Genomic DNA, 26,009 nt, shown 5'->3' with positions numbered 1-26,009 from the left:
TGGATGACAGTTCCAGGCCCCGTATTGGAGTCTGACTTTCCCCTTGGGCCAACTTGTGCTTGCATCTGTGGCTTTGAGTTTCCTCATTGTTGCTGGCACTTGAGGTCTTACCTGTCTCTTGAGCTTGACTCTGTATTAAAAATGGTCTTTTCTCATATCTCTATGTGTTTATAGTTGGAGAAAGAGGTCAGTTTAGTCCACCATGTTGCCAACATCCTTTCATTTATTCCTTACAACAATCTTTTTTTTTCTTTTTTTTTTAAAATTTTTATTGGAGTATAGTTGATTTACAATGTTGTGTTAGTTTCAGGTGTACAGCAAAGTGAATCAGTTATACATATACATATATCAACTCTTTTCTGAGATTCTTTTCCCATATAGGCCATTACAGAGTACTGAGTAGAGTTCCCTGTGCTATACAGTAGGTTCTTATTAGTTATCTATTTTATATATAGTAGTGTGTATGTCAATCCCAATCTCACAATTTATCCCTCCCCCCCCACTATCCCCTGGTAACCATAAATTTGTTTTCTACATCCATGACTCTACTTCCGTTTTATAAATAAGTTCATTTGTACCCCCCCTTTTTTTAGATTCCACATATAAATGATATCATATGATATTTGTCTTTCTGTGTCTGACTTACTTCACTCGGTATGACAATCTCTAGGTCCATCCATGTTGCTGCAAACGGCATTATTTTGTTCTTTTTTATGGCTGAGTAATATTCCAATGTATATATGTACCACATCTTCTTTATCCATTCCTCTGTTGATGGACATTTAGGTTGCTTTTTCCTTACAACAATCTTATGATGGAGGTACTCTTATGCTCAATTTACAGATGAGGAAACTAGGGCTCATGGAGCTTAAGTGACTTGCCCAAGGTCATGTGGCTGTTAAGTGGCCGAGAACAAACCCCCATACAGGTCTGTTTGAATTCCAAGTCCACGCTCTATCCACCATGCGTGTTGCCATCTCATAATTGTGATTCCTCCTCGTTCATTCTCAGGAATTAGACACCACCAAGAGCTCTCTCCTCCCTGACTCCTTACACAGCCTTGCTTGTCTGGAGAGTAGCTCTTGGCCGAGACCTGGTAGTGGAGAGCCATGGACCAGTGCAGCCTGGGGGACAAGGGCACCCTTCCATCCGAGATGCACCTCGCTTCGTTTCCCGAGAGCCAGGCGCTCAAGTGCAGCGACACCCTCAACCAGGATCTGGGGCCCGGCTCACGAGACCTGCTGTACGACGGCCTGAGCCGCTTGGACCTGGACCCCAGCCTCCCGATGCCCGACACGCCCAGCGAGATGCTGGAGGACAACTTGGATGCCCTGTCCCTGTATTCAGGGAAGGACGGTGACTCCGTGAAGCTGCTGGAGGAGCACGCAGATCCAGAATCCCAGACTTCCTTACGAGGTGAGGCTGTCCTCCCGGGTCCCCCGCCTGGCGGGCTGTTTCAGCGTTCCTGTGGCTGGTGAGGGGTTGAGTGTACCCGGAATGGTTAAGAACATTTTTCTCTTCCACGGGCGAATAGGGAACAGTCACTTTTTTCCTACTTGGAAATTGTTCCCAACTTCCTAGTCAAGGAAACTGAACACTGATCCTGGGGAATAACGTTGAGAAACTTGGATGTTTGGGGGGTATCCTAATCTTGTGTGTGGTGTGGGCAGACCTTTGAGTTGATGGGACACTTTCCCATCCATCACCACATCTCAGAGGCTCCTTTCGCGTGTCCAGAATGACCCAGTATCCTGTCCACCTGCTCCTTGGTTGTCTAACCTTCCTAAGCCTCATTGTCTCCATCTGTAAAGTGGGGGACAGTAATACCCACTCTGCTTCCCCCCCAGAGTGACAGCAGTAAGAAGCAAAAGAAGAAATGAAAGTAAAAGCACTTTGCAGGCTGTGAAGCACTGGACAGATGGTAGTGATTTTTACCAATACTGTTAGAATACCTTCCGACAGCCCATTGATGCAGTTCTAAGTCTTTCTCTTCCGCAGCGGAGGAGCAAAGGGAGAACTAATGGAATAGTCAGAGACCTTGGTTAAATCACCTTTTGGTTTACCTTCAGACTTCCGCCATAGGATAAATTTGATTTTTGTTTTTAACCCACTTCATGGGTTCTTGGGTAAGTTGCTTAGGCGAGTTGACTAAGAGCTCTTTGATATTTATAATCACACCACACGTGTGGAAGGCCACATCCGGAACAGCCCTGCAGAACAAATGTCAGTGTTAATTGGGATCAGCCGCTCAAGAAATGTCCTGCATACTGGCTAGAATGAAAAACTACTGAGGACCGCACTCCACACGATGTAGACAAGCCATTAGCCTTGTCCCCGTGTTGGAACCATGGCTAAATGTGAAATCCTAGAAACCAAGGACATCCTTGGTATTGCAGGTGCTGGGCCAGGCCTGGCTACAGTAATTAAGGTTCTCAACCTGGACCACAGAAATTACCTAGAAATGCTGCTACGGTGAGTACGTGTGCGTTTTGCTGGGCAGAGAAACAGTGATTTTCACCAGATTTTCATATGGGTCTGTGCCCCCCAGCGAATGTTACAAAACATTAATCTAGTTCAATTTTTCCTAATTTGTTTTAAACTTGAGGATTTTTTTTTTTTGGTTACCTTATTAAAAAAAATCCACTGAACGTTAAATTTTAACTCTTTACACTTCTCTAACTTAAATTCAGATTCATACAAATGGATATGCTTATATGTTTTAATTAGAAAAGTAATACATATTTATATAGAAAACTTAGAAAATAAAGAAAAGTAATAACAAAAATCCCCACCATGGCTCCCACACGTGGATTTTTAAAAAACGTAGGTGAAGCCACTAGGATACACGTGGTTTTGCAGAGATGTATTAAGTGTCTAATTCATTTGAAGTTTCTAAAACTTAGTGTGTCTGCTGTCTTATATGAAGGTAGACTATTCGGTTGTCACTGTAATGGTTATCCCATTGTATTGTCAGACCGTATTCTTGCCTGATAGACTGTTACAGTGGATCTGTGAATAACTTTACACTGAGTTTTCTCGTGGATGAGTTCTTCGCACATATTCCTCCCTGTAGGCTTGCTGGTTGGAGAACACACACAGTTTTAGAGCTCGTGCACACGCTTTCTGGGAAGAGCAAGTGGCTTCCCGGGCCAGTGACTCAGTGTGCCTGTTTTTCAGTGTCCCTGCCAATTTTTTTGAAACCACATTTTGTTTTCTAGTTTAACACTTGCTTTAGTGAGCATTTTATTTATTTATTTTTAGAGAAAAACTTCTGTTTATTTAGGCTGCGTTGGGTCTTCGTTGCTGCACGCGGGCTTTCTCTAGTTGTGGCGAGCGGGGGCTGCTCTTCGTTGCGGTGCGCGGGCTTCTCATTGCGGTGGCTTCTCTTGTTGCGGAGCACGGGCTCTGGGCACGTGGGCTTCAGTAGTTGCGGCACGCGGGCTCAGTAGTTGTGGCTCACAGGCTTAGTTGCTCCATGGCACGTTGGGATCTTCCTGGACCAGGGCTCAAACCCGTGTCCCTTGCATTGGCAGGCAGATTCTTAATCACTGCGCCACCAGGGAAGTCCCTCCCTTTACCTTTTATTCATCAAATCTAGCTCTGCCCCTTGTAGCAAGACAGAAGCAATCTGCTCCCTCCTCCACATCCTGGCCCTTAAGCTACTTGAAGACATCTCCCTCTCCCACATGGACATTCCCAGCCCCTTCACCTGTTCCTCTGATGACGTGATTCATGGAAATACCTTTTATCATTTACCCAAGGAGTACAGAAACATGGAAAATTCAGATATACAGGAAGAGGAAAATTAAGTTGATCCATGATCCTACCAATCAATCCCATTCTGTTTGTTTTCTATTCAAATTTATTTTTCCCTTTTAAAGACTAGATCATTCTGTTTTTCAACAGTCTGCTTGTTAGTGGCACAGCACTTAGTGGTACAGCGTGAACATCCTTTCACGTCATCAGATATTTTCCTGCAGTTTTATCTTAAATGCCTGCGCCATAGACCATTGAGACCAGAATGCAGTCACCCACCTGCCCTCGTGTCAGTTATTAGGTGGTTTCTCACATTTCACCAGGAAAAACAATGCTGCAGTTAACTCGCTTGCAGTCAACTGCAAGATCTCCGTTAATTTGTACAGATCTACGTTAATTTCCTTAATTAAAAAACCCAGAGTGGAATTGGCTGGGAGAAAGGACTTAAACTTTTTAAGATTTTGCATTGTGCATTTCTGGATTGCACTTGCAAGTGTGCTGTTGATGTTACGGTCATGAAGCCCCGCCCGTCGTGTCACTCTGTCCTGGAAGCGCTCAGACTGTTGCTGTCCCCTCCCTTACCCCCCAAGTGTGGCTTCAAGATTGGGTGCTGCCCTGGAGGGGTGGCCTGACCAGGGTCCCTTCTCCCCTTCACCTGGTGCTAAACCTGGCCTTCTCTGCGAGTGAAGCTGCTGAAGTTGGGGTAAGGGTTCTTGGCCAACTCCCTGAGTCCGCTGTGGTCCGAGGGTGGCAGAGTGCTTCCGCCCGGGCTCCGATGTCCCCGGATGTCATAACCTGTGCTTTCTCCCTCTGTCTAGACCTGGGGCTAGGCGTGCTCAAGGTGCCCAAAGAGGCTGACGAAGGAGGCAGGGCCACGTCCAGGAGCACAAGGAAAGGAAAGCGGCAGCACAGTTCCCCTCAGAACCCACTCCTGGACTGCAGCCTCTGTGGGAAGGTGTTCAGCAGTGCCAGTTCTCTCAGCAAGCACTACCTGACGCACAGCCAGGAGAGGAGACACGTGTGCAAAATCTGCAGCAAGGCCTTTAAGCGTCAGGACCACCTGTATGTAGGAGTCTGGTCAGGACGTCTGTTCAGGGGGCTGCTGGGGGCTGGGCGTGTTCCTGGTTCTTTTGCATCCCCTCCCACCCACCTGCACCGCCCCCCACCGTCGGGTGTCCCAGGTGTGTGCGACCTGTGCTCCTCCCACGGCCAGTGTTTTGGGGGGCAGGGCCTACACTGCCCCGGACAGGCCGCCCTCCCCAGCCTCCAAATTCACTCCAGTGAGGAGAGCGCCGCTGCGATTTGCAGACAGGACCCTTGTGCTTTAAAAACACACTCCGGAGGCAATTTTGTCATGGAGGGAGTTGGGCTAACTCTGTAGAGAAAATTTCAGAGTCCCTGGTAGGTGTCTGAGCAAAACAGATATGCACTCCATGAGGAATATGTGTTGGGATAACACCAGGGCGTGAAGGGTTCTGAAATGCCTGTTTCTAGAACATGGCAATGGAGTGTTCACTCTTTTTTTTTCCTTTTTTAATTCCCCTTTTTTTTAATTCAATTTTTTTTTTTTTAACTTGACTTTAAAAAGCAAGCTCAGTATTAAGAGTTAGGAGCAGAATTCCGTTTGTTCTTCATGTCTTAGAAATGATAAGCTTTTCTTGCTGCTGAGGGAGGAGAGACAGACTTTCAAACCGAGAGCCTTGTAAGTGGGAGAGGACGATCCCTTGCATTTTTACAGCTCGCCCAGCCTTTACTGAGGGCTTCGATGAATCCCGCTTTCATTTTATCCTCTCCCCTCTCCCCGTGAAGGAGGGGAAATGATTTACTCCTGCCACAAGCTGGTAGCAGTTACGGCTGGAAAGTGGATCCCCTCTCTGCTGCGTCCCTCAGATGGAGGCCAAGGGTCCACATTTGGAAAAGGGTTTTATTATTTATTGGGCCACATTGATTAGAACCATCCGGAGTAGGATTGTTGGGAACCCAGAGGGTGATTTACCCATTTGTTTATATTTGTAATATATTAATGTAGATATAAGACTGATGTAAATATAATACATACTTGCATTCCTTTATATTTGCAGAAATTATAGGCAAATTTGGCTTTTTTTTTTTTGCTGTGGGGCTCCCTGGTAGCTGCCTAGAGGAATCCTATGGGAAGGCGAAGACTCCTTTGTTCAAGGAAGGATCATCCCCAAGTTAGCATTTCCTCAAGTGCGTTCTCAGAACTCTGGTTCTCTGGTTCTCGGGGATGCTAAAAGGGGCTATTTAAAAAAATGGTTTTGTGGGCAAACAAGTTTGAGAGACATGGAAAGTTAAACAGATATTTCTTTATCTATTCTGTGGCTTTTCAGTTGGCTACTATGAACCTCCAAGAAGTAAACTGTTTTTTCAAAACTTATTTGCGAGCTGAGCCCAAGTCCTCAGGGAGCAACTCCAGAGACTGGTGTTCCTTAGGAACCCACTTTGGGGAACTCTGACTTGGGTCCCACTGATTTTTTTAATCTCAGATTAGGGGTTTGCTTAAGGGTGAGGGAAAGAGCTCCCCCTTCCAGACGGCTTTGACCGTAGCAGGGGTCTTTCCTCATAGGGTCCGAGCACAGCTTCTGAGTTGCGATGCTGCTGCCCCCTGGGGACACGCCTGAGGTCCTGCAGTGGGTGACCCACACCGAGACACCCGCTAACTTCCTCCTCATGTGATTCCAGGACCGGGCACATGCTCACCCACCAGAAGACCAAGCCGTTTGTGTGCATTGAGCAGGGCTGCAGCAAGAGCTACTGCGACTACCGCTCCCTGCGCCGGCACTACGAGGTCCAGCATGGCCTGTGCATCCTCAAGGAGGCCCCCCCGGAGGAGGAGGCCTGCGGGAACTCACCCCACGCGCACGAGGTGGCCAGCCAGCCCGCACCTGCGAGCCTGTGGTCCCTGGTGCCCCCGGAAGCCCCGTCCCCCAGCTCCCTCTTGCCCAACCAAGACCTCCTGCGCTGTATCGTGAGCAGCATCGTCCACCAGAAGGTCCCTTCTCCCGGGCCAGCCCCGGGAGGGCCTTCAGACAGCCACGAAGGGAGGAGCACGGCCTGTTCCTGCCTGCCCTCACCGGGGTCCTCCTTCTGCGGCCCAGCCAGCACCCCGGCAGCCCCAGGAGCCCTGGGCACTGAGGTTCCCGAGGAGCCCCGGCCCCCACAGAAGGAGCCTGCCACGGACGTGTCCACAGCCGTCCACTCGCGGGCAGCGGAGGACAGCGGCCCCGACCCAGCCGAGCCGGAGCCGCCGCTGCTCCAGGCCCCGTCATCCCTGGAGGGCTGGCCCGAGGGCGCTCCCCTGCCCGCCTGCCTGCCTCTGTTCCGTGGCCAGACTGTCCCCGCCAGTTCCCAGCCATCAAGCCACAGTTTCCAGTGGCTCCGGAACCTGTCGGGCTGCCCTAAGAGCAAAGGAAACAGTATGTTTGTCATCCACAAGCCCTCTGCAGTGCCGTCCCGGGAGGGCTCCGAGCCTGGCCCCTGGCTCAGCAGCGACTCCCCTGCGGGGGAGCCCTCACCCAGCCGGGGCACCAGTCTGGAGGACACGCCGCCCTTCCCTCCCACGCTCCTGAAGGCACCGGGGGAGGCCTCGGGTGACCCCAGATATGCCAGTACCAGCGGGGAAGATGACTCCTGGGCTTCCAAGAAGAGCAAGTTTGACTGCGACTCCTTCTCGTGGCAGAACCCTGGTGAGCCTGGCCCCCAGGATGGCCCGAAGCCCAGCGGCCTCCCGTCGGATGCCACGCCGCTCTTGCGGCAGCTGTTCCTGAAGTCTCAGGAGGCTCTGGTGAGCCACGAGCAGATGCAGGTGTTCCAGATGATCACCAAGTCCCAGCGGATCTTCTCCCACACCCAGGTGGCCGCCGCCTCCTCCCAGCTTCTCACGCCTGACGGCAAGCAAGTTGCCCTGAAGTCACTGCAGGGGCCGTGGCCGCAGCAGCCCCCGCCTATGGCGCCCACTGTTGACTGTCTCCATGCTGGCCCTGTGAACCCTGAGCCAGAGGGATCCCTAGCCCGCAGGAGAAAATCCACACCCGCTTTCCCCACAGAGGCCTCCCCCGGCAGCGTGAGCCAGGACACAAAGGGAAGAGCAAAAGTGGCTGCCGCTCCACCTGCCCTCACAGCATCGTCCCTGGACCCTCCCGGGAACCCTGACATCTCCTCTCTGCCCAAGCAGTTGAGATCCTCCAAAGGGACCTTGGAGCTGGGGGACATCTTCTCCCCTGGGGGCCTGCGTCAGACCCAGTTAGGAGGGGAGGAGCCATCCAGAGCCCACCTCCCAGGGAAGCAGGCCCAGGCTGAGAATGGCACGGCTTCCGGGGCCACAAAAGGTGAAAAGGGCCCAGCCTGCTCCCGGGGTGGAGGCTACAGGCTCTGCTCTGGCAACTCCAGGGCCCAGCGCTTTTCAGGCTTCCGGAAGGAGAAGGTGAAAATGGATATGCGCTGTGCGGCTTCTCCAAGCCAGGTAGCCATGGCCTCCTTTTCGTCGTCGGCCGGGCCTCCAGCGGATCCCCCCTGGGACTCCAAGTCCAAGCTGACGATATTCAACAGGATCCAGGTACCAGGGCCCTCTCACGGGACCTGACCATGCGGGAGGCAGAGTCTCGTCCTTACCTGTTTCCGTGTTTCTAACTTGTCCAGGCACCGTATTTAACCTCAGCAAATCCTCAGATGCAGTTTGTTTACAGAGGGGGGAATGAAGGTCCAGAGAAGTGACGGTTCCTCCCAACACCCTCTGCCCCGCAACACACACACACAAAACAGAACAGGGCTTTAGAGTTGTCAGAGACACTTTGTGTCATGTTTCTTCACTAAACTTTTTCTATTTGCTTTCTTTCTGCCTTTCGCTTCCTTTTGGATTTGCCTCCTTCACTTCTTCAGAGAATGTAAAGGCAGAGCTCCTTTGCCCTTGATACTCGTACGTGAAATGCTGTGTCTTTTCTGGTTGTGAATCAAAGGTCCACAAGTCCCACTTGGCTCCTGCTGCAGGCCTGGCGCCGGTCCGCCCTTGTGGAGCAGCTTGGGTCCTCCCACATCGTGCCCACGAGGTCCTGGGCGCAGAGAGCTCGGCCCCTTGTCTTCGTGATGCTCCGAGGGCCCGCATCCTTCCTGTCACACCACAGCTGCCTCCTCTTTTTTTTTTTTTTTTTTTAACAGCTTTAATATTCATGTACCATCTAATTCACCATTTTGAAGTGCAAAAAGGAACCCCACACCCTTGGTTGTCACCCGCAATCTCTCCATCCCTCCTAGCCCCTGGCAACCATGAATCTACCTTCTGTCTCCATGGATTTGCCCATTCTGGACACTTCACGTGATTGGAATCATAGGCTGCATGGCCTTTTGTGTCTTTTGCTTCTTTCGCTTAACATGATGTTCTCAAAGTTCATCTGTGTCGTAGCATGGATCAGAACTTCATTCCTTTTTATTGCTGGGTAATCTGTCCATTGTATGGATACACCATATTTTATTTATCCATTCATCAGTTGATAGATATTTGGGTTGTTTTCACTTCTTGGCCATTGTGATAACGCTGCTATGAACACTTGTGTACAGATTATTGTTTAGACATATGTTTTCATTTCTCTTGGGAAATACCTAGGAGGGGAATTGCTGGGCTATAGGGTAATTCTATTTGAGGAAGTGCCAGACTTTTCCACAAAGCTGTGCTGCTTTATATTCCTACCCAGAGTGCGTGAGGCCTCCAGTTGCTCTGCATCCTCGCCAACACTTGTTATCGTCCAGTGGTTTCTTTTCATCAGGGCCACCTTAGTGGGTGGGAAATGATAATCTTATTATGGTTTAATTTGCATTTCTCCGATGGCTAATACCCTTGAGCATCTTTTAATGTGTTTATTGGCCATTTGTATATCCTCTTTGGATAAGTGTCTATTCAGAGTCTTTGCCCATTTTTAAATTGGGTTGTGTTTTTATTATTGAGCTGTGAGAGTTCATTATGTATTATAGATACATAAAGATACATAGTCCCTTATCAGATACATGATTTGCAACTCTTTTCTCTTATTCTGTCTTTTCACTTCTTGATGATGTCCTTTGAAGCACAGAAGTTGTAAGTTTTGATGAAGTCCAATACGTTCTGTCTTTTGTTTGGTTTTGGAGTCATCCAAGAAACCACTGCCTACTCCAGGGTCACCAAGAATTACACCTGTGTTTTCTTCCAAGTCTTATAGTTTTCACTCTTGCATCTCATTTCTGATATGTTGGCTCAGATGTATTTTCATCTTCAGGGTGGAAGTATCTACCGGCTCCCCCACCCGATGAAGGAGGAGAACATGGCAGGTGGCTGGTAAGTTCAGAAGCCCCTCGGGAATCCTCTGGTGGCTTTGATGTGCTGGCCCTGGGTGAGCGAGCTCTGGATGCTTCACTCCTGAAGGGGCGAGCACCAGGCCACGGAGAATCGGGGGCATCGTCTCCATTCCTTAGGGTTCGTCCAGAGCTGTCAGAGGATCAGTGTTTGGGGACGGAGTCCCATTCTCCCTTTCTTCCCCACAGTAACCAGCACAGTGGTGGTCCCACAGACTGGGCAGAGCCAAGGAGCACTTACGTCTGCAAGAATTGCAGCCAGATGTTTTATACAGAGAAAGGGCTGAGCAGCCACATGTGTTTTCACAGCGACCAGTGGCCGTCACCTCGAGGGAAGCAGGAGCCGCAGGTGAAGGGGCGCGAAGCTGCCATTCATCTCAGGATGGAGCCGTCCTCCTGCGGGGAGCCTGGCTGGGGGCCAGGAGTCAGGGCTGTGCTGCTCTGGAGGGGCCCCTTGCTCCCTACCTACTGTGTCTCTTAAAGGGCTGGCTCTTCTCTGTGTGTAGGTGTTTGGCATGGAGTTTTGCAAGCCACCAAGACAGGTGTTGAGGCCGGAGGGGGACAGGCAGAGTCCCCCGGGAGCCAGGAAGTCCTTGGACAACGTGACCGCAGCCCCTTTGGTGGTCCCTGTGTCAGTGCCTGTGGCTCCAGCGAACCATCGCCCGGGGAGCAAGGTGGGTGCTGAAGGAAGTAGGTGCACTTCCTTCCAGCTGCTTTCCACCTGCCAGTGGGAGCTGTGAGAAAAGCCCCCAAATCCTGACTCCAGAAGAGCTTGGTTTGCGTGTTCATTCATCCATTCAACCTCCAGTGAACTTCCTTTGTGTCTGGCCCTGTGCTGGGCAGGGCTGGGGACACTGCAGCGACCACAACAGGCCTGCCCCTGTCCCCTGGGGCTCCCAGCCCAGCGGAGTAGATAGACCCATCCCCGGACATTGACGACCCAGAATGGGCCGGGCTGGGAGAGGGAGCTGTGGGAGCCCCGAGGGGGCACCAGAGACCCTGCCTGAGGAGGGGGGTATCGGAGCTGAGATCTGGAGGAGGAGGAGGAGTGAGACGGGCAGAGAGGAGGGGAGACTGCGTGGAGGTAACGGAGAGTGTAGCAAGTCCAAGCCATCGTCTCTTCAGCCTGTGCTGGAAGACCCCACCTGGAGAAGTTCATGCCGGACTCGGGGACGGGGTGCATGGAGCCCACTGTTTGTCTCGCAGGAACTGCTGTCATTTTGAGGGGAACAGTCTTTCATTTTGTCATGCTGTTGCATCCGTCTGGCCCCCACACTTTAAGTGCCAGTCATTTTAACAACGGACATGAGTTTCCAAAATGGTCTGAGTGAGGGCCTCTCCTTGGGGGGTGTGGGTGCCTGAGAAGGCTCCAGCGTCAAATGTCGCCCGGCTTAGGGTCTGGAGTCTGGCTCAGGCGTGGTGGCCCTGCTCGGCTTCCCGCGCTGAGGACTCTGGGCACAGCCATGCTGGGTGTGCGTCTGTCTGGTCAGTACCCTTTCCCACTCTCATGCCATCTTGAGGACTGAGCTGTGGGGCCGGTGGCCTCAGGTGACCCCCGTGGTTCTGAAGTCTCTTCTTCTCCAGGGACAGGGGAAGGACGGGGAAGAGAGAGACAGCAAGGAGAGCAGCCAACACAGGAAGCGGAAGAAGCTCCCCCGGCCCAAGGCACCACTCATCCCTCCTCCGCTCTCCACGTCCGGGGAGCCGGGCCCGGGAGGATGCCGCCAGAGCTGGCTGCGCTCGCCCGTGCTCCTGGTGGACCGCCTCCTGAAGGGACTGTCCTGGTGCCCTCCCTACACGCCGCCCCCGATGCTCAGCCCCATCCGGGAGGGCTCTGGGCTGTATTTCAACACCCTCTGTCCCACGTCTGCTCAGGCCCGCCCCGACAGGCTCGTCAGCACCATGCTTGGTGAGTGAGGTTGATCACCCCACGACGGGCCTGCGGGGGGCCAGACCCCGCCCCCTGTAGAATCTGGTCCAGCCATTCTCTCTGGCCTACGCCTGGGTCTGGTCTGGGGGTCTCGTTGCTGTTCAGAACTATCCCAGGACCATCTGGGACCAGCAGCCTTCTAGGTGCTTATAATTTTGTAGCCAGAAAGAAAATAGACGCCATTTAGCCTAACCACCCTTCTGCCTGCCCTTTCGAGTAATTTTTTTTCTTTTTAATTTTTTTTCTTTTTGGCTGTGTTGGGTCTTCGTTTCTGTGCAAGGGCTTTCTCTAGTTGTGGCAAGTGGGAGCCACTCTGCATCGCGTTGCGCGGGCCTCTCACTATCGTGACCTCTCTTGTTGGGAGCACAGGCTCCATACGCGCAGGCTCAGTAGTTGTGGCTCACGGGCCCAGTTGCTCCGCGGCATGTGGGATCCTCCCAGACCAGGGCTCGAACCCGTGTCCCCTGCATTGGCAGGCAGATTCTCAACCACTGCGCCACCAGGGAAGCCCTCGAGTAATTTTTTAAACAGCTTTATTGAGATATAATTCACACGCCATATTTAAAGTGTACAGTGTTTTTTTAGTGTATCCTTAGGATTGTACACCCATCACACAATCTAATTCCAGAGCATTTTCATCACCTCAGAAGATTATTTCCACGAGCGGTTACGCACAGGCCCTGTAGCCCCCAGCTCCTCAGCCCTGGGCAACCACCAGTCTACCAACCTACTTTTTCTATGGGTCTCCCTATTCTGGACATTTCATATAATTGGAATCATACAATATGTGACATTCTGTGTCTAGTTTGTTCACTTAGAATAATGTTTTCAATGTTCATCCATGTTGTAGTATGCATCAGTCCTTCATTTCTTTTTATGGATGAATGATATTCCATTCTCTGGATAGACGACATTTTATTTATCCATTCATCAGTTGACGAGCATTTGGGTTGTTTTCGTCCCTTGGCTATTGCAAGGGACGAAAATGTGCTGTTATTGCAAATGCGCTGTTAAGAACATTTATGTATAAGTTTTTGTTGGACATAAGTCCTCATTTCTCTTGGGTATATACCTCAGAGTGGAATTGCTGGGTCAAAGGGTAACTATGTTTAACCGTTTAAGGAACTGCCAGACTGTTTTCCAAAATGGCCGAGTCATTTTAAATTTCCACCAGCATTGTATGAAAGTTCCAGTTTCTCCACATCCTTGCTAACACTTCTTATCTGTCTTTTTTACTATAACCATCCAAGTGGGTGTAAAGTGGTAGCTCATTGTGGTTTTGATTTACATTTCCCTGATGGCTAATGATGTTGAGCATCTTTCCATGTGCTTCTTATCCGTTTGTATATCTTCTCGGGAGAAATGTCTATTCAGATCCTTTGCCCATTTTTTGGATTGAATTCTTATCTTTTTATTATTGAGTTGTATCAGTTCCTTATATATTCTGGACGCAAGCCCCTTATCAGATATATGATTTGCAAATTCTCTCCCATTTTGTGGGTTGTCTTTTCATTTTATTTATGGTATGGTTTGCAGTACACAGGTTTTAAATTTTGATGAAGTCCAACTTATTTTTAGGTCTTTGATCAATCTTTAGTTAACTTTTATATATTATATGAGGTAGGAGTCCAAATTCATTCTTTTGCATGTATGTATCAGTTCTTCCAGCACTTGAAAATACTGTTCTTTTCTCATTGAATTGTCTTGGTACCTTTGTGGAAAATCAGTTGACCGTAAATGATTTGAGATTTTTCTTTCAGACATTTTACAGCTATAGATTTCCTTCTGAGCATTGCTTTAGCTACATTTTGTAAGTTTTAGTATGTTGTGTTTTTATATTCATTCAGCTAAAGTATTTTCTAATTTATCATTCCACTTCTTGTTTAATACACTGATTATTAAGGAGTGTGTTGCTTAATTTTCACATATTTGTGAATTTTCCAAATTGCCGCCTTTTATTGATTTGTAATCTAATTCTCTTGTGGTCAGAGAACATACTTTGTTTCTTTTTAAATTTAATTTATTTATTTTTATTTTTTTGGCCATGCTGTGCAGTTTGCAGGACCTTAGTTCCCCGACCAGGGATCGAACCCATCGAGCCCCCTGCAGTGGAAGCATGGAGTCCTAACGACTAGACCGCCAGGGAATTCCCTTAAATTTATTTTAACATTTAAAATTTATTGAGGCATGTTATATGGGCTAGAATATGGTCTGTCTTGAAGAATGTTCCATGTGAATTTGAGAAGAATGTATTCTACTGATGTTTGGTGGAATGCTGTATTTTGTCTGTTTTGTCTAGTTAGTTTCAGTTTCCTTGTTGATCTTCTGCCTAGTTGCCCTATCTACTGTTGAAAGTATTGAAATCTCCAACTCTTATTTTTTAATGGTTTATTTCATCCTTCAGTTCTGTCGTTTGTTGCTTCGTGTATTTTGGGGCTCTGTTTTTAGGTGTGTATATGTTTGTAATTGTCATATCTTCCTCATGGCTTGAACTTTTATCATTATGATGTAATTGTGATATCATTTGTCATTATTACAATAATTTTATCATTATCTCTAGTAATATTTTTTGTTTTAAAGTCTAATGTGCCTGACATTAGTATAGCCATTCCATCTCTTTTATGGTTGTTGTTTGCTTGGTATATATTTTTCTCTTCTTTTACTTTCAGCCTATTTGTGTCTTTGAAAATAAAGCATGTTACCTATAGACACCATTAGTTGGATCATGTGTTTTTTTTGTTTTTTTTGTTTTTTTTTTTTTTTTAGAGAAAGGTAATTTTAAATTTATTTATTTATTTATATATTTTTGGCTGTGTTGGATCTTCGTTTCTGTGCGAGGGCTTTCTCTAGTTGCGGCAAGCGGGGGCCGCTCTTCATCGCGGTGTGCGGGCCTCTCACTATCGCGGCCTCTCTTGTTGCGGAGCACAGGCTCCAGAAGCGCAGGCTCAGTAGTTGTGGCTCATGGGCCCAGTTGCTCCGCGGCATGTGGGATCTTCCCAGACCAGGGCTCGAACCCGTGTCCCCTGCATTGGCAGGCGGATTCTCAACCACTGCACCACCAGGGAAGCCCCGATCATGTGTTTTTTTATCCAGTCTTACAAACTCTGCCTTTTGATTGGTTTGTTTAATCCATTCTTCTTTAATGTTATATTGATATGGTTGGATTTACATCTGCCATTTTACTTTTTATTTTCTATATGTTACATGTCTTTTTCTCCCTCTGTTCCTCCTTTCTTTTGTATTAAGTATTTTCTAGTGTAACATTTTAATTCCTTTAATTTTTCACTTTTTCTTAGTCATTTCTTAGTGGTTGCTCTAGGACTTAAAATATATGTCTTATCAGAATCTGTTAGGATGTGTAATAACTCATTAACAATGAAATATAGAAACACTGCTCCTATCTAGCTCTGTTCCTTCTAACTCTTTTGCTATTATATGTGAGAGACCCAGTAATACCTTACTGGTCATGTTTATTGCTTTATATAATTTTATTTCATGTAAAAAAACTGAGAGAATAAAGGAAAGCAAACATGATTTATAGAGATTGTTATATTAACCTTCTTATTTACCATTTCTGATCTCTTCAAATATATTATATTTCTATATGTTATAGGCCCACAATATATATTGTTTTATGCAGTTGTTTTTTAAGGCACTTAAGAAAAGAAATATGTAATCATACTGATTTTTATAGTTACCCATATTTACTAGTGCTTCGCTTTTTTTTTTTTTTTTGGTTTGGATTCAAGTTACCATCTGATGTCATTTGCTTTCAATCTGAAGAACTTTCTTTAGTATTTATTTTTATTAGAGATATATAATTCACATACCATACAATTCATCCCTTTAAAGTATATAATTCAATGGTTTTTAGTATATTCACAGCTGTGCAACCATCACTACCATCAGTTTTCAGAAATTTTCATCATCCCCAAAAAAAGCCCTGTACTTATTAGCAGTCCCTCCTTTCCATCCTCCCCACCCCCAGCCGTGGGTAACGACTAATCTACTTTGTCTCTATCGATTTGACTATTCTGTATATTTCATATGAGTGGAATCATACAGTATGTGGTCCTTTATGAGTGCCGCCTTTTAGTTAGCATGATGTTTTTAGGTTTCATCCATGTTGCAGTATGTATCAGTACTTTGTTCCATTTTGTGGCTGAATAATATTTTCACCTTTAATATTTCTTGTAAGACAGGTCTGCCAGCAACAGATTTTCTCAGTTTTTATTTATCTGGGAGTGTCTTTATTTTCCCTTCATTTTTGAAAGATAATTTGCTGAATATAAGATACTTGGTTGACACTTTTTTACTTTCAGTAATTTGAACATATTATCCCATTGCCTTCTGACCTACATCGTTTCTGTTAAGAAGTTAGCTGTTAATCTTACTGTAGTGCCCTTGTATGTAACAAATTGTTTTTCCCTTTTTGCTTTCAAGATCTTATCTTTATTTTTGCTTTCAACATTTTGCCTATGTTATGTCTGGATGTAGAGCTCTTTGTGTTTAATCTTTCTTGGAGTTTATAGAGTTTGTTGGATATACATATTGTTTTTCATCAAATTTGGGAAATTTTCAGCCATTAATACTTTATTTTGTCCCTTTCTCCCCTCTTTCTGGTACTCCCACTACATGTATACTGTTGCATTTAATGACATCTCACATTTCTCTGAGGCTGTCTTCACTCTCCTACATTTTTTTCTCTCTGTTCTTCAGATTTCATAGTCTCCATTGTTCTGTCTTCAGGTTTGCTGATCGTTTCTTCTGCCAGCTCAGATCTACTGTTGAGCCTTATTTTGCTTATTGTACTTTTTTAACCCCAGAATTATTTCCATTTGGTTCTTTTTTTTTTTTTTTTTGGCTGCATCGCACAGCATACAGGATCTTAGTTCCTCAACTAGGGATTGAACCCGTGCCCCCTGCAGTGGAAGAGTGGAGTCTTAACCACTAGACTGCCAAGGAAGTCCACATTTGGTTCTTTTTAAAAAATAATTTCCATCTCTTAATGGCATTTTCTCTTTGATGAGAAATTTTTATTTTATCTTACTTTAATTCTTTAAGCATGGGAGCCGGGGGGAAGAAGAAGCCCCCAGCTCCTTGGCTGCACCTACCTGGGTAGAGCTTCCGTGACAAAGAGCTGGGGGCTAGGTGGGTAAGGGAGTGGGCCATGGCTTCAGTGCCACAGACTCTCACTGTTCTTACCAAGATTTAGTAGATTTTCTTGAATGAGTATTTCTTAAAATGCTGTATGCCTTTAGGACAACTTGCAGAGACTTTACCTTACTGTTTTTTTTTTTTTTTGGGGGGGTTATATATTTTAAATTTATTTATTTATTTTTGGCTGTGTTGGGTCTTCGTTTCTGTGCGAGGGCTTTCTCTAGTTGCGGCAAGCGGGGGCCACTCTTCATCGCGGTGCGCGGGCCTCTCACTATCGCGGCCTCTCCCGTTGCGGAGCACAGGCTCCAGACGCGCAGGCTCAGTAATTGTGGCTCACGGGCCCAGTTGCTCCGCGGCACGTGGGATCTTCCCAGACCAGGGCTCGAACTCGTGTCCCCTGCATTGGCAGGCAGACTCTCAACCACTGCGCCACCAGGGAAGCCCCCTTCTTTTTTTTTTTTAATGATTTTTATCAGTAAATTTGTTGTTTTGCTGAGTTCCTTACTCTGCTTTTTCAGAAGTCTTATCCCCCTTCTATGCAATCTTTTTATTTTATTTTATTGTGATGTGAACAGTTAATCTGTGATCTACCCTTTTAACAAATATTTAAGTGTGCAATACAGTATTGTTGACTATAGGTACAATGTTATACAGCAGATTTCTAGAGCTTGCTTAACTGAAACTTTATGCCCATTGATTAGTAACCTCCCATTTCCCACTCCCCCAACCCCTGGTAACCCTTATTCCACTCTTTGATTATATCAATATGAATTCAACTACTTTAGATACTTTTATATAAGTGGAGTCATGCAGTATTTCTCTTTCTGTGACTGGCTTATTTCACTTAGCATAATGTCCTCAGTGTTCATCCATGTTGTTGCATATTGCAGAATTTCCTTTTTTTAAGGCTAAATGGTATTCCATTGTATGTTTACATCACATTTCCTTTATGTGCTCATCTGTCAATGGACATTTAGGTTGTTTCCACATCTTGGCTATTGTGAATAGTGCTGGAGTGAACATGGGAGTTCAGATATCTTTTTGAGGTCTTGACTGCAGTTCTTTTGGATGAATACCCAGAAGTGGGTTTACTGCATGATATGGTAGTTCTACTTTTAATTTTTGAGGAAACTCCATACCATGCAATCTTTTTTTTCCTAATTTTTAATTTTATATTGGAGTGTAGTTGATTTACAATGTTGTGTTAGTTTCAGGGGTACAGCAAAGTGATTTTGTTATACATATTCACGTATCTATTCTTTTTTAGATTCTTTTCCCATATAGGTTATTACAGAGCATTGAGTATAGTTCCCTGTGCTATACAGTAGGTCCTTGTTGATTATCTATTTTATATATAGTAGTGTGTGTATACCATGCAATCTTAAAGAGCCTGCTTTTAGCTGCTCTGGAAAGGCAGGCAGAAAGGGCCTCGTGGGTCAGTACTAGCCAGTCTTCTTGAGGCTCTTCTTTGTGTGTTTTCCAGATCACATGGATGGCTCTTTTGGCATCTGTGTGGTGAAGGACGACACCAAGATCAGCACTGAACCGTGAGTTGGAACAGACTTAGAACCTGAGGGTCCTTCCAAAGTGGGGATGCTTTTACCCTCCTTGCATTCCAGTGTCGGTTTTTCCCAAGGGAGCCTTCATCACGGGAAAATCAGGTCTAGATCCAGAGCCTCTCTAGGAGAGAAGTGGTGGATTTTTCCAGGTGTTTCCCCAATATTCCTTCTGTCCAGACGTACCATAGTTGGATCTCTGGGGACAGAATGCCCAGCACCCTGGGGTTCTAGGTAGAATTGGTGATGGCACAGTGAGATACTCTTGTGTAGCCACGGACTGTGGCTAGATGGATGTTACCTTGGAGGTAGAAGCATGCCAGGTATCAGCACATACCTCCCCTGTCCTAGACCCCAAACGCCTGAGGCCAGAAATCTGGCGATAAAGCAAATCGGAGGAAGGAAGGGAGTATCCCTCAAGAGGTCTCTGGAATACCTGTGCGTGTCTGTTGGGGTGATGAGCACTCCCTGTGTCTGAGAGATGGCCGAAGGGTTCCACAGAGCAGGGCTGTGGCCTGAGAGCAGGGCTCACCACACATCTCTCTTTTATTTCCCATCTTGGTCACACACATATGTCTTGTATGTCCGTGTGTGTGGCCTCATTTCAGACACATCAACATAGGAAGCCGGTTTCAGGCTGAGATCCCAGAGCTCCAGGACAGATCACTGGCTGGAACTGATGAGCATGTAGCTTCTCTGGTCTGGAAGCCATGGGGAGATGTGATGACCAACCCGGAAACGCAGGATAGAGGTGGCTGAGACTTTGGGGCCAGATTCCCAAGGGCCCTCCTCCATCTCCAAGGAGTTTCTCCTCCCAGTTCTCAACCTTGACCAAGAAGCAGTGATCCCCAGGCGGGGGTGGGGTGGGCAGAGCTGGCCTTCAGCGCAGTATTGCTTTGCTGTGCTGCGGTCCCTTGCCCCACCTCTCCTCTCACCCAGTAGCTGGCCAGGCCACCCAGAGCAGGTGCCAGGAGCAGGGTTCCTGCCCGTGCTCCTTGTCCCTCCCTTCCCTCAGCCTGCTTTTAACAGAGAGGTGAGGGAGATGGTGACAGGAGCCCCCCGCCCCATCGGTGCTGTCGGGGAGGTTTCCTCTCTGGCCCTTGCCGACCCTCTGTGTCTCCTCTCCTTCCCGCTGCTGGGCTGCCTGCTGGAAACAGTGACCAAGCTCTGCAACGTGGCCTGCTCCAGCGCGATGCCGGGCGGGGGCACCAACCTAGAGCTTGCTCTGCACTGCCTGCATGAAGCCCAGGGCAACATCCAGGTGAGGTGCCGGCGAGGGTGGGCTCAGAGGAGCTGTGGGAAGCTCCCTGCTCTCTTAGGGCCGGGGGCTCTAGGCGCATGCCACGTGCCTTCTACTTGGGGCTTTGCAGCTCACGAGAACCAAAGGCTGGCCACCCACCCTTCTCCCTGGTCGCTTTGGGACTGGTGGTGTCCTTGTGAACGTAGGGGAAATGCACACATACGGGCTCAATCAGTTATTTATCTGGGGTGACAGCAGAGCACCAGGGTTCCTCCAGCATTACCTCATCTCAGCGGCACTGGGGAGGGGGTGCCTAGCAGAACCAACTCAGGGCCTGCATTAATCAGGTTTATTTACTGAGCTTTAACTTTTTGATTAAAAATGGTGTGTGAAAACCTCTGATGGAACCGAAATGCCTCTGCCTCCTCCAAGGACCCTCCTCACAATCCTGAAATTTAGAAAATAAAGTCCAACTCTGTGTAGTGGGAGAGGAAGTCACGTTACCCGAGTTAGAGGCCCAAGAGTCAGGGCTACGTGGTGCTTCTTCTCAAGCTGAGAGGCAGTGGCTGGCACGTGGTGGGTGCTTAGCAGAGTAATCAGCACATATTTACTGGGTCCTCCTGATACCTGGTGATGTCATGGTATCAGGCTGGAGCCAGCTCAGGGGCCCATTCTCGGCTTAATGCTCTGCTGCCACCATCTTGCAACTCTTAATAGTTTTTGAACACAGGGCCCCGTGTTTCCATTTTGCGCTGGGTCCTGCAGATTACATAGCTAGTCCCGACCGGGGTTACGCTGCTGAGCAAGACAAATGCCCTCTCTTTGCAGGGCTTACATTTAGGAGTGAACACATGAAATACATCTTTTAAAAGTGATAGATAATGATCAGTGCTATGAGGACCATAAAGTGGGGTAGGGCAGGGGCAGTGCCGCTCCAAATGCTGCTCCTTGAAGAAATAAGGAGCTTGTGCCAGAATAAGTCCACACACTGTTTCCTTCATCAAGGAAATCTTGCTATGAAAAAGGTGACGTCAGCTGCACTCAACAGTACGCTTAGTGCTGTAGGCAATGTGTCCCAAGTGGTTCACAGCTGGTGGCCAGTCCACAGACCGACCACACTTTGAGGCGCCCTGGGGTAGGGGTGGCTTTAGGGAGGGCTGCACATATTTTCTGAATGAATGAAAGAATGAAGGCGGGCCTCTGCCTCACCTTCCCTCCCTCAGAGAGTTGCCCGCCACTCCTCTCGTTCCAGGTTGCCCTGGAGACCCTCTTACTGAGAGGACCCCAGAAGCCATGGACTCACCCTCTCGCCAACTATCGCTACACAGGTAACTGGAGCGTGGCTGCCCGCGTGGTTTGGGCCTGGCTGAGGCCCCTGTGAGCCAGTCAGTTTCCATGGCAAGCTCTGCATGTGCCTCTCGGAGTGCTCCTGGGGCCTGCACCTGCCCTCCCAGAAGGGCCCGTCCTCTCTGGGGGACTCAGTGGGTGCTGTTCTCTAGTTGGATCCAACCTTCCCCTTTCCACTGGTCCCCTCATGGGCTCTGCCTGGCCAGAAAGGGGGTGCCAGGTTGGGGCGGGCTCAGGTTCCGCAGCTGAGCCCTCCAGCCCTGGAGTCAGGCAGCCTGGGGCCCCCGCCTGCCCTTGGCAAGTCTCTTAGCCAGCGGAAGCCTCAAGTTGCTGCATCTGTCAAGTGGGATGGTAATAGCCCCTGCCTGCTAAGGTTTTTGTGAGGATTGTGTGAGATAAGGCAAGTAAGGGGCTTAGCAGAAATCTTGGCACATAATTGGCGCTCGGTGGCCTGAAAAAGGAGGGGAGTCTGCACTTCAGCCGTGGCTGTGGTCCCAGAAGGAGAAACATCCTTTCTCCTCTTGGCTGTTTCTCCAATAGGTTCGGACATCTGGAACCCCATGGAGAAGAGGCTCTTTAAGAAGGCGTTCTGTGCCCACAAGAAGGACTTCTACTTGATACATAAGACGGTAAGGCGAACGTGGCAGGCTGGTGTAGACAAGGCTCCCTCACACGGCCGAGGCGCTAGAACTGCAGGGCCTGTCAGGGGCGATACTCCGCTCATGCTGTGAACAGTTGACAACTAAAAAGCCATTGCTTTGAACACCCCCAAACAGTACAGAAATGAATCCCACGTTCAAAATAAAGCCCTCCAGGCCCCTCCCCACAATCCTACTTCTGATTGATAACCTGACAGGCATTTACTGCCCATACGGATTTTACACACCTATATGCACTTTCTCAAAAAAGGATGAGATCATATATTTAATATCCTGCTGATTATTTTGCTCTTTTTCTTAACTTGATATACACAAAATTGCACATAATCAAAGTGTAAGATTTAATGTTTTTGACATATTTATACACTTGTAAGACCATCACCATGATCAAGATAATGAAAATACCTGTCACCCCCAAAAGTTCCCTCCTGCCCCTTTGCAACCCTTCCTTCCTGCCACCCGGGTCCCTAGTCAACTCTTGTCTACTTTCTGTCACTATAAATTAGTTTGCATTTTCTAGAGGTTTATATAAATGGAATAATCGTACAGCATGTGATCTGCTTTGTCTGGCTTCTTACACTCAACATAATGATTTTGAGATTCATCCATGTTGTCGTGTGTACCAATAGTTCACCCCTTTATTGCTGAGGAGTGTACCATTGTGTGGACGGACCACCGTTCATTTAATCATCCACCTGTTGGCGGTTTCCAGTTACTGATGACTACAGATAAAGTTGCTCTGAACATTCACGTACAAGTCTTTGTATGGACATGTACTGGGTTCTTTTTTTTTTTTGCGGGGATGGGGGTGGGATTATAAATACCTAGGAGGGGAATGAGGGTAACTTATAGCAGATGTATGTTTAACTTTTTAAGAAACTGCCAAACTGTTTTCCAAAGTAGCTATACCATTTCCCATTCCCACCAGCAGGTTATGAAAGGTCCAGTTGCTCCACACCCTCGTCAACACTTGGTATGCTCAGTCTCTTTAATTTTAGCCATTCTAATGAGTGTACAGTAGCATCTGACTCCATTTTCCTAATGACTAATGATGCTAAGCATCTTTGTGTTTTTTTGCTATATGTGCACCTTCTTTGGTGGGCTGTCTGTTCATATCTTTTGCCTATCTTTTTATTGGGGTGTCTGTGTTTTTATTGAGTTGTAGGAGTTCTTATTTTGTTCTGAACACCAGTCCTTAATCCAGATATATGCTTTGGAAATATTTTCTCCCAATATGCAATTTGTCAGTCTCCTAACAGTGTCTTTTGAAGAAAAGTTTTTAATTTTGATTAAGCATAACTTATTAGTTTCTCTTTTATAGACTGTGCTTTTCGTGTTGTATCTAAGAAATCTTTGCCTAACCCAAAGTCACAAAGATTTTCCCCTATGTTTTCTTCTGGAAGCTTTATAGTTTTAGGTTTTATTTCTAGATTTATGATCCATTTTAAGTTTATTTTTGTATGGGGTGCGAGGTGAGTTCATTTTTTGCATATGGATATTTATTGTTCCAATACCTTTTGTTGGAAAGACCATATTTTCTCCACTCAGTTGCTTTTGTACCTTTGTTAAATATCAGTTGGCCATATATATATGCATCTACTTCTGGACTCTGTATTCTGTTCCATTGATCTGTTTGTCTTTTATTAAGCTATTCCCATACTGTCTTTATTACTGTAGCTTTATTCTAAGTCTTGAAATCAGAAAATGTTAGTCCTTCAACTTTGTTATTCTTTTTCAAAGTTATTTTTTCTATTCTAGATCCTTTTTATTTCCCTATGAATTTTAGAAATAATTTGTCAATTTCAAAATAAAAATTCCTGCTAGGAACTTGACTGGTACTGTTTTTGACTCCATAGGTCAACTGGGGAGAGTTGTTTTCTTATCAGTATTGAGTCTTCTGACTCGTGAACAGGGTATATCTCTCTATTTAAATCTTTAATTTTTCAGCAATGTTTTGAAGTTTTTAGTGTACAGTTGTTGCATACTTTTTGTCAGATTTATTCCTAAGTACTTCTGTTTTTTATGATGTTATAAAGAGTTCTTTTTTATTTCAGTTTCCAATGGTTTGTTGCTAGTATGTATAGAAATAAAATTGATTTTTATATTGATCTTGTGTTCTGAAATGTTGCCAAACTAACTTATTAGTTTTGGTAACTTTTTTGTGGATTCCACTGGATTTTCTACATAGATAGTCATATCATCTGCAAATAAAGACAGTTTTATTTCTTCCTTTCCAACCTGGATGCCTTTACTTTTTTTCTTGCCTTGTTGCACTCTAGAACCACCAGTACAGTATTGAGTAGAAGTGGTGAGAGTGGAAATCCTTGTCTTGTTCATGATATTTGAGGGGAAACCACTCCACCATTAGCTGTAGGGATTCTGTAGGTATCATTTATCAGGTTGAAGAGAAGTTCCTTCTAGTCCTGTTTTGCTGAGAGTTTACATCAGCAATGGACATTGGATTGTATCAAATGCTTCTTCTGCACCTATCAAGATGCTCACATGATTTCTCTTTTTTAAGTTTAATATGATGAACTACATTGATTTTAGATTGTTAAACCAACCTCACGTTTCTGGGATGAGCTCCGCTTAGTCATGGTATATTGTCCTTTATATAATATATATATATTGTTGGATTCTATTCGTTAAAAGTTTTGTTTAAAATTTTTCATCTATGTTCATGAGGGACATTGGTCTGTAGCTTTCTTTCCTTGTACTATCTTTGTCTGGCTTTGGTATCAGAGAAATGTTGAACTTACGGAATGAGTTGCGAAGCGTTCCTTCCTCTTCAGTTTTTTGGAGGGCTCTGCCCAGCTGTCGCATAAGGCCATGAGGTATCCACCACGTAAGGACACTCTGCTTTAATTAGTCCCAGTCGGTAGACATGTGGCTCCACAGGATGTCACAGTGAGCGTCCTCGTGTGTACCTTTGTGTGCGTTTTCCTGGAGAGAAGCGTTCCTGGGCCAGCCTCGTTGCTCAGAGCGTGCAGAGCTCAGGTGGGTTGACTCTGGTGGCTTCTCTCTGAACCCCTTCATCCCCGGAAGGACTTTGTGATTCTCTGTCCCCTGTAGCAGAGGAGCATACCAAGCCGTAGGGAGAGACGTTTCAGGAGGGCTTTCAAAAAGTGGCGGCTGGCCCCGTGGGGAGGGGATTTAGGGCGTCAAGGCCATACTCACTGCTGCTCCCGAGGCACTGTCCTTAGCCGGCTTCTGTCTTCCTCCGCTAGATCCAGACAAAAACTGTAGCCCAGTGTGTTGAGTATTACTACATCTGGAAAAAAATGATCAAGTTTGACTGCGGCCGAGCCCCAGTGCTGGAAAAGAGGGTCAAGAGAGAGCCGGATGAAGCAGACAGGACAGAAGCGAAGGCAGAGGGTCTCGGGGTAGGGCTTCTGGAGTTCAGCGCGGATCTGGATGCCCGGTGCCCATCCAAGCTGGGCGGGGGTGGGGGGTGCACCCCGCGACGTTTGTGCTCTGGACCCCTGCTTCTCCCTTAGAAGGGCGGCGGGGTGGTCAGCACCCTTTCATCCTCTCTGCCCCCTCTGCAGGTCACTTGTAGCCCTCGGGAGAGACCCAGCCACCGTCCAACCCCCGAATTAAAGATAAAGACTAAGAGTTACAGGAGGGAGTCCATCCTCAACTCCAGCCCAAACGCCAGCTTGAAGCGGACCCCTGAGCTGCCGGGGAGCAGGGAGGGCCAGGGCTTCTTTCCCTGCAGGGAGTGTGAGAGGTACCGCCCTTACCCTGGATGCTCCCATACCGCCTGCCCTCAGCCCCCTGGGGTCCCCCCCTCAGGGCTACCCGCCTCCCCCTGCTCTGACCCCTGTGTCCTCTGGTGCCTCCTCAGGGTGTTTGACAAGATCAAGAGTCGAAATGCCCACATGAAGCGGCACCGGCTTCAGGACCACGTGGAGCCCCTCGTCAGGGCAAGGTGGCCCGTGAAGCCCTTCCAGCTGAAGGAGGAGGAGGAGGAGGAGGAGGAGGAGCTAGGGGCTGCCATCGGCCCTCTGCAGTGGTGA

At 47.3% G+C, this 26,009-nt stretch overlaps 1 protein-coding gene across 1 annotated transcript; it reads left to right on the top strand.

The window, feature by feature from the left end:
* Positions 1-1,109: 1,109 nt before the first annotated feature.
* On the top strand, positions 1,110-26,009 carry ZNF541 (zinc finger protein 541). Its single transcript, XM_061173675.1, has 15 exons — positions 1,110-1,416; positions 4,575-4,818; positions 6,460-8,332; positions 10,023-10,081; positions 10,288-10,447; positions 10,605-10,778; positions 11,683-12,007; positions 18,672-18,735; positions 19,353-19,495; positions 19,902-20,005; positions 21,237-21,312; positions 21,872-21,960; positions 25,218-25,358; positions 25,539-25,720; positions 25,838-26,009. Exons 1-15 carry the CDS (start codon positions 1,110-1,112, stop codon positions 26,007-26,009), a joined length of 4,113 nt encoding a protein of 1,370 aa, XP_061029658.1.

The sequence above is a fragment of the Eubalaena glacialis genome, chromosome 18 (genome assembly GCF_028564815.1).
Source record: "Eubalaena glacialis isolate mEubGla1 chromosome 18, mEubGla1.1.hap2.+ XY, whole genome shotgun sequence".
NCBI classification, from domain to species: Eukaryota; Metazoa; Chordata; class Mammalia; order Artiodactyla; family Balaenidae; genus Eubalaena; species Eubalaena glacialis.
This window is presented reverse-complemented; position numbering and strand designations above follow the sequence as displayed.

Coding starts and splice junctions, on each gene's coding strand:
- ZNF541 (XM_061173675.1), top strand. CDS start 1,110: ATGGACCAGTGCAGCCTGGGGGACAAGGGCACCCTTCCATCCGAGATG. Junction 10,448..10,604: donor GAGGGAAGCAGGAGCCGCAG/GTGAAGGGGCGC, acceptor CTCTGTGTGTAG/GTGTTTGGCATGGAGTTTTG. Junction 21,961..25,217: donor TCTACTTGATACATAAGACG/GTAAGGCGAACG, acceptor TTCCTCCGCTAG/ATCCAGACAAAAACTGTAGC.